The 11,799-nt window shown below is 41.8% G+C and overlaps 3 protein-coding genes across 3 annotated transcripts; 1 reads left to right on the top strand and 2 right to left on the bottom strand.

Moving 5' to 3' along the window:
* The first annotated feature begins 717 nt into the window (after positions 1–717).
* Positions 718–1,523, top strand: LOC129408252 (zinc finger protein 239-like). The gene has a single exon (XM_055151392.1). The coding sequence runs from the start codon at positions 765–767 to the stop codon at positions 1,521–1,523; it is 759 nt and encodes a 252-aa protein (XP_055007367.1). The 5' UTR covers positions 718–764.
* Positions 1,524–3,972: 2,449 nt separating this feature from the next.
* Positions 3,973–4,748, bottom strand: LOC129408301 (gastrula zinc finger protein XlCGF17.1-like). Its single transcript, XM_055151488.1, is given in 2 exon segments — positions 3,973–4,605; positions 4,608–4,748. Coding segments are annotated over 2 exon segments (702 nt in total). The 3' UTR covers positions 3,973–4,044.
* Positions 4,749–6,095: 1,347 nt separating this feature from the next.
* On the bottom strand, positions 6,096–11,344 carry LOC129408251 (retinitis pigmentosa 1-like 1 protein). The gene is made up of 7 exons (XM_055151391.1): positions 11,149–11,344; positions 9,983–10,070; positions 9,381–9,862; positions 8,170–8,257; positions 7,773–8,050; positions 6,366–6,453; positions 6,096–6,246 (listed from the first exon to the last, which is right to left on the bottom strand). Exons 1-7 carry the CDS (start codon positions 11,342–11,344, stop codon positions 6,096–6,098), a joined length of 1,371 nt encoding a protein of 456 aa, XP_055007366.1.
* Between the last annotated feature and the right edge of the window lie 455 nt (positions 11,345–11,799).

The following is an 11,799-nucleotide window of genomic DNA, read 5'->3' as shown; positions in this document are numbered from 1 at the left end:
TTTTGTGGAACAGCACAACAGTAAACAAAGCGTCGAGATGGATGTAGACAAAGACAGACATTCTGTGTTGGCGACGATTCCCGAGATCGAGGATTTAAAGCCGGAACAAAGAGAATGTTTGGTGAATTTTATCAAGGGGAAAGATGTTATTGCCCTTCTTCCTACGGGAGTTGGCGCATTACATACGTCACGACCAAATAACAGTGAAAAAAAAAAGTATCCGCCTACCGTTGAGCGAACAAATCCTAAATCCTGCTGCGAGGTCAGACGGTTTCCACAAAGTGAAACCAGCTGATGAATCTAAATCATGTGTAGCCATATACCAAATTGCTCCACTTCAGTGCAGACTACAAGAAGAAATAACAGTTCTAAGCACTTTTAAGCCTTAATTCTTTGGATTAAGTCTTTTTAAGGCATTTTAAGAGGAAAAAGTAGCATATTAACAGTTTTAGCTGTTTAGCCTCCAGAAAATATCGCAATAAATATCGTATCATGAGACTTGGATATCGTTACACCCCTAATGATTTACTAGATGTGATTTTATGTGTATTTATTATAATTATTTTGACACTTCCTTTCTTTTGTTCTAATGCAGAGATACAAGATCCACCAACAGAATGCCGCACACATGTGACCAGTGTGGAAAAGTGTATGCAAAACCTGCCAGACTGAAACAACACTACAGAACTCACACGGGGGAAAGACCGAACAGTTGTGACCAGTGTGGGAAGAAATTTACAGAATCTCGTTCCTGCAAACGACACATGAGAGTCCACACAGGGGAAAAAGCGTTTAGATGTGACATTTGTGAGAAGACCTTTTCACAGTCGGGCTCCTTAGCAACACACATGGGCATCCACACGGGAGAGAAGCCATATGAGTGTGACCAGTGTGGGAAGGAATTTAGAGTTTCTAGCAGCTTCTATCGACACATGAGAATCCACAGAGCAGAGAAACCATTTGAATGTGAGCAGTGTGGGAAGAAATTTACAGAGTCTGGTCATCTCCGTCTGCACTTGAGAATCCACACAGGAGTGAAACCGTTTAAATGTGAACACTGTGGGAAGGCATTCTGCGACTCCTCTGCTCGTCGTAACCATGAGAAGATCCACACAGGGGAAAAATCGTACAGATGTGATGTGTGTGACAGGGCATTTTCACAGTTGGGCACCCTAGAAGCGCACAGGAGAATCCACACAGGAGAGAAACCGTTCAGATGTGACAAGTGTGGGAACGCTTTCTCTCAATTAGCAAGTTTTAATAGACACATGAGAACTCACTACTGGCACAGACTGTACGAGTGTGACCAGTGTGGAAAGGTCTTTAAAACGTCCCAGGAACTCTCCGGTCACTACCGAACGCACACGGGAGACGAAGCAGGTGACCGTGAAGGAGGGAAGGCTTTGAAGTCCATGAGGAAACATCTGAAACAAGAGAAAAGCTGCAGCTTTGACCAGTGTGGGCCTAAAGTCAGACTCAAAAAGTTAGAGATCAGGCTTCAGAGACTCCAGACTGTGAACTGAGCTCTTTGTAATGTCAAAAATTAAGCCTAAAATGAGATGTAAAGATTTTTTTATTATTATTATCAGAAAGAGGGTTTAGTTGAAGTTCCTCCATCTTATTCTTCATTGTTTTTTGTTTGAGTAATCCTGATCTGTTCATTTGTCTACATCTCGAAAGCTCAAAATGTTCTTATTCCACCTTCAAGTGGGAGTTTAAGTTGACAGCTGTTTTTCTTTACTTTAATTTCAGTAATATTCGGTATTTCCAGGGCTGTAATATTCGATTCTATTAAAGGTGTATGGAGTTTAAAAACACAGCGGCGCACTTCCTGTATTACCCCTCTCTTTTTCTCGTTCCACAAGAGTCTTCAGATGCACCTCCACCCACATGTCCCTCACCATTTTCATTAGTTGTAGTTTGTTTCATTTTTTGCACTTATTAGCTCTTCAAAGATTGAATCCCCGAAACATTTCTAAAAGTGTCCTAATTTGAAATTAAAAATCTTACTTGCATAAATAGATAAACATTCAAATTCATGCACTAAATTTTTTCTTGTGAGTAACGATACAGAAAACCTGGGGCGGGGGGCAGTGTTTGGAGTAACGCGTTATAAAAGTAACGAATTACTGTAATGCATTGCTTTTTGCTGTAACGCAGTAATGTAAGGCATTACAGGGGGGAAAAATAGTCATATTTTACCCGGTACAAATGTGAGTAACGTCACAATGTTTTTTTAACCTGGATTGAAGTGGTGTTTTTTCTTCATACAAATTCGCTAAAATCACCTCGATATCAGCAGCGGTGAAACGCCGGAGGTGCGCCCCCGTAGATCTTCAGGTAACCGCGGGCGAAAGGACCGACAAAGAACTCCACGCTGTTTAGACCTGGTTTAGACCTGGGTCAGTTCTGGTTTAGACCTGGTTTACACTTGTCCCTCGCTCTATCGCAGTTCACTTTTCGCGGTCTCGCTGTTTCGTAGATTATTTTTGTGCAATTTTGCAAGCCTGTTGTTTTTACAGTGTATGAATGCGTATTGCGTTCCTCCCGCTGCGTCCTGACTGGCCAAAGGACTCCTGTCTCCTGTACAGTGCAGTACAGAATGTGTTCAGCTGCCAAATTTAAATACATGTTCAGTCTCTAGCAGTGTGATTCTGAAGTGCTGTACGGTTGCAAGTTTTCTCCCTGACGAAACCCACAACGTCGACGAAACGTTCTGCACCGACAAAGGCTCCTGCACTCGCACCCAAAAGACAGAGGAAGATGCAACCATCGCACAAAAAAGTTGGACTTCTGGACACACTGAAGGAAGGTAGAAGTTACGCGCTGTAACAGAGTCTTGTACCTGCAAATAGTTGCTGAAATCAGGGCCGCGAGCCCGAGCAGCAGGGTCCATAAAGAGCGATCGGGTTTAGTCCTGGTTCAGTACTGGTTCAGTCCATATACAGCGCAAAAGTTCAGCATCTTCGCAGTTATTTTGGTGAGAGTAACGTAAAGTAATGCAATAGTAATGTAATGCCTTACATTTTAAATGCAGTAATATTGTAATGTAACAAATTACTTTCAAATGACAGTATTAAGTAATAAATAACGCATTACAGTTTTAAAGTAACTTGCCCAACAGTGGCGGGGGGATGAGCAATAGTCGGACTTTCATAGTTCCTGGTCTGTGATGCCTCCAAGAAATCAGTAACATTTCATAACTATTGTGTAATGGATGTTCCAAAACCCAAATTGTGCTTGTTTATGTGCAGAAGATACAATGTGAAAAGTTATTTTGCATGAGATGGGCCCTTTAACTACTAACATATAATACAAAACATGTCATGTACAAATGTGTTTAAATCGTTGGAAGTCCAGTAATGAACAATTATCATTTAGAATCAAACTTGACACGTTTCCTTTTAGTAACAGGTTTTTTGTTTTGTTTTTTTATTAGGTTTAGTAGAAAAACACTTGTAGAGAAGGTACCACCGGTGAACTGATTAGGTTTATTATTTCTTACATATGTACAGATTCAATTTACATACATAAATTTTAAAAAAAACAGATTGAAGTCAAATTTGGAGACAAAAAATAACAATTAGGTGATTCAACAAATGTGATTTGTAACAGAGAATATGAACAGAACAGATGAACAGGATTACACATTTCAAAATACAATATATTTTTGAAGAAAATATAGACAATAAACTAATACTTAAACTAATTCATGCCACTAACCTAACTCCAAAAACTTAAAAATGTAAAATAAAGTGGCAAAAACACAAACTGCAATGAATAAAAAGCAAAGTTAAATTATTTGAAGCCAGGATCTAGATTTTTTTTAATGAACAAAATAGTGGAAAACCAGCAGAATCATGTAAAGCGGCTTAATATGAACTTTTTAAAACCAAAATCATGAGGCTCACAGCAGCAGGTACAGAGACAGGGGCCCCAATATTCCAACGTAAATCAACAGGAGCCGGGGTCAGCAGGAGCCGGACGAGCCGCACGGGAACTTCCTGTTTGGAACGCGGCGGCTAGAGCGTGAGCTGTGACAATTTATAAATGCGGTCTGTTGTGTGTCCTCAAATGCAGTCTGAGAGTCGATTTATGAGAAAACGCTTTGTTACAGACTGAACAGCCGAATGGTATCTCCCCTGTGTGTGTCCTCATGTGTGTTTTGAGATGAGAGGATGTAGCAAACACTTTTTTACAGACTGAACAGCCGAACGGTTTCTCCCCTGTGTGTGTCCTCATGTGTGTTTTGAGATGAGAGGATGTAGCAAACACTTTTTTACAGACTGAACAGCTGAACGGTTTCTCCCCTGTGTGTGTCCTTTTATGTTTTTTTAAACTAGAACTATCAGCAAACGCTTTGTTACAGACTGAACAGCTGAACGGTTTCTCCCCTGTGTGTGTCCTTTTATGTTTTTTTAAACTAGAACTATCAGCAAACGCTTTGTTACAGACTGAACAGCTGAACGGTTTCTCCCCTGTGTGTGTCCTCATGTGTGTTTTGAGATTACATTTTTTAGCAAACGCTTTCTTACAGACTGAACAGCTGAACGGTTTCTCCCCTGTGTGTGTCCTCATGTGTGTTTTGAGATGAGAGGATTTGTAGCAAACACTTTTTTACAGACTGAACAGCCAAACGGTTTCTCCCCTGTGTGTGTCCTCACGTGTGTTTTGAGATGAGAGGCTTTAGCAAACGCTTTCTTACAGACTGAACAGCCGAACGGTTTCTCCCCTGTGTGTGTCCTCATGTGTGTTTTGAGATTACATTTTGTAGCAAACTCTTTCTTACAGACTGAACAGCCAAACGGTTTCTCCCCTGTGTGTGTCCTTTTATGTTTTTTTAAACTAGAACTATCAGCAAACGCTTTCTTACAGACTGAACAGCTGAACGGTTTCTCCCCTGTGTGTGTCCTTTTATGTTTTTTTAAACCTAGAACTATCAGCAAACGCTTTCTTACAGACTGAACAGCCGAACGGTTTCTCCCCTGTGTGTGTCCTCATGTGTGTTTTGAGATTAAATTTTGTAGCAAACTCTTTCTTACAGACTGAACAGCCAAACGGTTTCTCCCCTGTGTGTGTCCTCATATGCAGTGTGAGACTAAGTTTTACAGTAAACTCTTTCTTACAGACTGAACAGCTGAAAGGTTCCTCTCCTGTGTGAACTCTGCGGTGTATTTGTAGTTTATATTTAGACCCAAATCTCTCTTTACAAACAGAACACTTGTGTTTCTTGCCCTCAGCTCCTTCTCCGGTTCCTGTCGTGTCTCCAGTATTCACGGTGGCTCTGGTCTCTGGCGCAGACTCGTCTTCGNTTATGCAGAAGATTTAATGTGGGGTTTATTGTGGGAATCTAGTAGCTCTTTAAACTCCCGAGTTTCCTCTGCTAAAGGAGCTCATGGTTTGTATTTTTCCTGGTTTCTAAATGGATTTAAGTAAATTTTTCTGTCCATGAAGTTGTAAATATGTTTTTCGTCAATATCTGAAGTCGTACTGGTCTTCTGCCGTTATTCACGGTGCACGTTTCTAAACGCGCTGTTTTCTACATCAGATGCGTTTTTCACACTTTTTTACAGACTGAACAGCTGAACGGTTTCTCCCCTGTGTGTGTCCTCATGTGTGTTTTGAGATTACATTTTGTAGCAAACTCTTTCTTACAGACTGAACAGCCAAACGGTTTCTCCCCTGTGTGTGTCCTCATATGCAGTGTGAGACTAAGTTTTACAGTAAACTCTTTCTTACAGACTGAACAGCTGAAAGGTTCCTCTCCTGTGTGAACTCTGCGGTGTATTTGTAGTTTATATTTAGACCCAAATCTCTCTTTACAAACAGAACACTTGTGTTTCTTGCCCTCAGCTCCTTCTCCGGTTCCTGTCGTGTCTCCAGTGTTCACGGTGGCTCTGGTCTCTGGCGCAGACTCGTCTTCGTCAGACCCTGTGTCCATGTGTGAACGGCTGGGTGGAGCTCTCCAGTCTTCATCACTGTCAGTGTCAGAAGAGTGCTCTGTCTCTCCTTCAGTCTCTCCTTCAGTCTCTCCTTCAGTCTCTCCTTCAGTCTCTCCTTCAGTCTCTCCTTCAGTCTCTCCTTCAGTCTCTCCTTCAGTCTCTGGTCTGATGTCCTCCTTCTGTGCGTCCCTCACTGTGGACATGTGGCTCTGCTTTGACGTCCTCTCTCTGCTCAGTTTCTCTTTGTTGAAGCTGCGACGACTCTTCTGTCTTCACACTCACAGCACCAAACTCTGGCACAGACCTGAAAAATAAGACACATTTGTATATTTTAGACCCAATCTGAATATTTGTAATAGAAATGAATAAGAATCAAAGAATAACCAAATAAAAAATTGCAGTTTGAAAGTGTCTGAGACTCACACTTGCAGCTGTTCCTCCTCCTGTCTGATGTTTTGTTCTTGTTTAATGTTTGGAGTCACATCAGGGCTCAGAGAGGGGGGCTGGACAGCTGCAGGAGACAAGAGAATACACACACTTATATATACACATGCAGTCTTGTGGCACGAACATTGAGTGCGTACACATGCACATCATTATTCCGGTTATGTAAAACGCAGTATCCCGGTTATGGCAGTATCTCGGTTATTAGAAACCGGGATACTGTAGCTGGTTTATTCTGATAGTAACCGGGATACTGTGGCATGTAAAAGCAGTATCCCGGTTACTGCAACATAAAGTTGAGTGCGCAAGTGTCCAAACGACAAACACTTTCCAGTCCTTTTCACCTCAACAGTAGCAACATAAATAAAGTGACCAATATAAATAAAGTGACCAACATAAATAAATTGACCAACATAAATAAAGTGACCATACATGAGTGAAATGTCTGTAAAATAAAGAGCTGCGCTAAACCTGCACATGTACAATCTGCACTTGTACGACCTGCACTCGTGTGATCGCTGAAAAGCTAAAACATGAACTATCTCCAACACGATACACGCACAGAACAGACTTACAATCATTAGCGACTCTTTGTCACAAAAAGAACACACATAATCCACCGAGTCGTGTCTTTTAGTCCGAAAGAAGCTGAATCACATCATCGGCACAAGGAGCGAACTGTTTTTATCGCCGCTAACAGTTTTATGCTAATTAGCCATGCAGACCTTAGTTTCGTCTCTGTAAAATGTAAACAAATGAGATCAGAGCTGAATTATATTATCAAACGGGCTGATGTGGCTCTATATTGGTTATGGTTTATATGTTGTAAAGTTGAGTTTATTTATGCAGAAGATTTTAATGTGGGGTTTAATTGTGAGAATCTAGTAGCTCTTTAAACCTCCCGAGTTTCCTCTGCTAAAGGAGCTCATGGTTTGTATTTTTCCTGGTTTACTAAATGGATTAATGGTTAATTTTTCTGTCCATGAAGTTGTAAATATGTTTTCGTCAATATTTGAAGTCGTACTGGTTCTGGTTCTGCCGTTATATCCACGGTGCACGTTTCTAACGCGCTGTTTTCTACATCAGATGCGTTTTTTCACACTTTTTTACAGACTGAACAGCTGAACGGTTTCTCCCCCTGTGTGTGTCCTCATATGCAGTGTGAGACTAAGTTTTACAGTAAACTCTTTCTTACAGACTGAACAGCTGAAAGGTTCCTCTCCTGTGTGAACTCTGCGGTGTATTTGTAGTTTATATTTAGACCCAAATCTCTCTTTACAAACAGAACACTTGTGTTTCTTGCCCTCAGCTCCTTCTCCGGTTCCTGTCGTGTCTCCAGTATTCACGGTGGCTCTGGTCTCTGGCGCAGACTCGTCTTCGTCAGACCCTGTGTCCATGTGTGAACGGCTGGGTGGAGCTCTCCAGTCTTCATCACTGTCAGTGTCAGAAGAGTGCTCTGTCTCTCTTCAGTCTCTCCTTCAGTCTCTCCTTCAGTCTCTCCTTCAGTCTCTCCTTCAGTCTCTGGTCTGATGTCCTCCTTCTGTGCGTCCTCACTGTGGACATGTGGCTCTGCTTTGACGTCCTCTCTCTGCTCAGTTTCTCTTTGTTGAAGCTGCGACGACTCTTCTGTCTTCACACTCACAGCACCAAACTCTGGCACAGACCTGAAAAATAAGACACATTTGTATATTTTAGACCCAATCTGAATATTTGTAATAGAAATGAATAAGAATCAAAGAATAACCAAATAAAAAATTGCAGTTTGAAAGTGTCTGAGACTCACACTTGCAGCTGTTCCTCCTCCTGTCTGATGTTTTGTTCTTGTTTAATGTTTGGAGTCACATCAGGGCTCAGAGAGGGGGGCTGGACAGCTGCAGGAGACAAGAGAATACACACTTATATATACACATGCAGTCTTGTGGCACGAACATTGAGTGCGTACACATGCACATCATTATTCCGGTTATGTAAAACGCAGTATCCCGGTTATGGCAGTATCTCGGTTATTAGAAACCGGGATACTGTAGCTGGTTTATTCTGATAGTAACCGGGATACTGTGGCATGTAAAAGCAGTATCCCGGTTACTGCAACATAAAGTTGAGTGCGCAAGTGTCCAAACGACAAACACTTTCCAGTCTTTTCACCTCAACAGTAGCAACATAAATAAAGTGACCAATATAAATAAAGTGACCAACATAAATAAATTGACCAACATAAATAAAGTGACCATACATGAGTGAAATGTCTGTAAAATAAAGAGCTGCGCTAAACCTGCACATGTACAATCTGCACTTGTACGACCTGCACTCGTGTGATCGCTGAAAAGCTAAAACATGAACTATCTCCAACACGATACACGCACAGAACAGACTTACAATCATTAGCGACTCTTCTGTCACAAAAAGAACACACATAATCCACCGAGTCGTGTCTTTTAGTCCGAAAGAAGCTGAATCACATCATCGGCACAAGGAGCGAACTGTTTTTATCGCCGCTAACAGTTTATGCTAATTAGCCATGCAGACCTTAGTTTCGTCTCTGTAAAATGTAAACAATTGAGATCAGAGCTGAATTATATTATCAAACGGGCTGATGTGGCTCTATATTGGTTATGGTTTATATGTTGTAAAGTTGAGTTTATTTATGCAGAAGATTTTAATGTGGGGTTTAATTGTGAGAATCTAGTAGCTCTTTAAACCTCCCGAGTTTCCTCTGCTAAAGGAGCTCATGGTTTGTATTTTTCCTGGTTTACTAAATGGATTAATGGTTAATTTTTCTGTCCATGAAGTTGTAAATATGTTTTCGTCAATATTTGAAGTCGTACTGGTTCTGGTTCTGCCGTTATATCCACGGTGCACGTTTCTAACGCGCTGTTTTCTACATCAGATGCGTTTTTCACACTTTTTTACAGACTGAACAGCTGAACGGTTTCTCCCCTGTGTGTGTCCTCATATGCAGTGTGAGACTAAGTTTTACAGTAAACTCTTTCTTACAGACTGAACAGCTGAAAGGTTCCTCTCCTGTGTGAACTCTGCGGTGTATTTGTAGTTTATATTTAGACCCAAATCTCTCTTTACAAACAGAACACTTGTGTTTCTTGCCCTCAGCTCCTTCTCCGGTTCCTGTCGTGTCTCCAGTATTCACGGTGGCTCTGGTCTCTGGCGCAGACTCGTCTTCGTCAGACCCTGTGTCCATGTGTGAACGGCTGGGTGGAGCTCTCCAGTCTTCATCACTGTCAGTGTCAGAAGAGTGCTCTGTCTCTCCTTCAGTCTCTCCTTCAGTCTCTCCTTCAGTCTCTCCTTCAGTCTCTCCTTCAGTCTCTCCTTCAGTCTCTGGTCTGATGTCCTCCTTCTGTGCGTCCTCACTGTGGACATGTGGCTCTGCTTTGACGTCCTCTCTCTGCTCAGTTTCTCTTTGTTGAAGCTGCGACGACTCTTCTGTCTTCACACTCACAGCACCAAACTCTGGCACAGACCTGAAAAAATAAGACACATTTGTATATTTTAGACCCAATCTGAATATTTGTAATAGAAATGAATAAGAATCAAAGAATAACCAAATAAAAAATTGCAGTTTGAAAGTGTCTGAGACTCACACTTGCAGCTGTTCCTCCTCCTGTCTGATGTTTTGTTCTTGTTTAATGTTTGGAGTCACATCAGGGCTCAGAGAGGGGGGCTGGACAGCTGCAGGAGACAAGAGAATACACACTTATATATACACATGCAGTCTTGTGGCACGAACATTGAGTGCGTACACATGCACATCATTATTCCGGTTATGTAAAACGCAGTATCCCGGTTATGGCAGTATCTCGGTTATTAGAAACCGGGATACTGTAGCTGGTATATTCTGATAGTAACCGGGATACTGTGGCATGTAAAAGCAGTATCCCGGTTACTGCAACATAAAGTTGAGTGCGCAAGTGTCCAAACGACAAACACTTTCCAGTCTTTTCACCTCAACAGTAGCAACATAAATAAAGTGACCAATATAAATAAAGTGACCAACATAAATAAATTGACCAACATAAATAAAGTGACCATACATGAGTGAAATGTCTGTAAAATAAAGAGCTGCGCTAAACCTGCACATGTACAATCTGCACTTGTACGACCTGCACTCGTGTGATCGCTGAAAAGCTAAAACATGAACTATCTCCAACACGATACACGCACAGAACAGACTTACAATCATTAGCGACTCTTTTGTCACAAAAAGAACACACATAATCCACTGAGTCGTGTCTTTTAGTCCGAAAGAAGCTGAATCACATCATCGGCACAAGGAGCGAACTGTTTTTATCGCCGCTAACAGTTTATGCTAATTAGCCATGCAGACCTTAGTTTCGTCTCTGTAAAATGTAAACAAATGAGATCAGAGCTGAATTATATTATCAAACGGGCTGATGTGGCTCTATATTGGTTATGGTTTATATGTTGTAAAGTTGAGTTTATTTATGCAGAAGATTTTAATGTGGGGTTTAATTGTGAGAATCTAGTAGCTCTTTAAACCTCCCGAGTTTCCTCTGCTAAAGGAGCTCATGGTTTGTATTTTTCCTGGTTTACTAAATGGATTAATGGTTAATTTTTCTGTCCATGAAGTTGTAAATATGTTTTCGTCAATATTTGAAGTCGTACTGGTTCTGGTTCTGCCGTTATATCCACGGTGCACGTTTCTAACGCGCTGTTTTCTACATCAGATGCGTTTTTCACACTTTTTTAACAACCATGGACAAAAAATAGGATCCATATTTAGACTGACCGGCCGTGACGAGCAGGACCCTCGGGCTCAGGGCGCTCAGAGCCGAGTCCAAGAGCCGCTGTAACCGCTGGTTCTCCCGTTTGACGCGGCGCAGCTCCTCCTCAAAGTCCGCTTCTGTGTCCTCAAACAGCGCACGTATGTCCTGGGCCCTCGCACTGAGCCGCTCCTCCACACTCGCTCTCCACCCTGCGGACATGTCTGGTTGTTTTTTTCACCGGTGTCTCGGCTCTGCTCCTCGGGTCCCGGTGGCGGTACGTGGGCGGGGATCAGAGCTGCGGTTGGTCAAATGTTTGTGTCCAACGGTCCGCGCGCGCTGCTGCTGTTCTGCTTCAAACTTGAAAATAAACCAACTGTTGTTTCTGTTCGTGTTTAGTTTGGATCTTTTAGCCCAATCTGAGACTTCAGCTGATTGTACTGACAAAATGTTCACTTTCACATCAAAAATAAAGTGAGTTTTTAGTACTAACTTAACTTAACTAGCTAACTAGCTTATATAGCACATATATATAGCACGGTGGCGTGTTGCTGCCATCCACTGGTCGTCCGTGGTACTGCAGTAGAGAAGCTTAGCTCACACTTTTATTGACACAGCCAGAGCATGATTTATATGTATATGTATATGTATATATATTCTCAACAACCTTTTGAGGT

Source organism: Boleophthalmus pectinirostris, unplaced genomic scaffold (genome assembly GCF_026225935.1).
Source record: "Boleophthalmus pectinirostris isolate CB_2022bp ecotype Guang Dong unplaced genomic scaffold, ASM2622593v1 HiC_scaffold_16, whole genome shotgun sequence".
Lineage (NCBI taxonomy): Eukaryota > Metazoa > Chordata > Actinopteri > Gobiiformes > Gobiidae > Boleophthalmus > Boleophthalmus pectinirostris.
The sequence above is the reverse complement of the archived record's forward strand: the minus strand, read 5'-3'. Positions and strand labels throughout refer to the sequence as shown.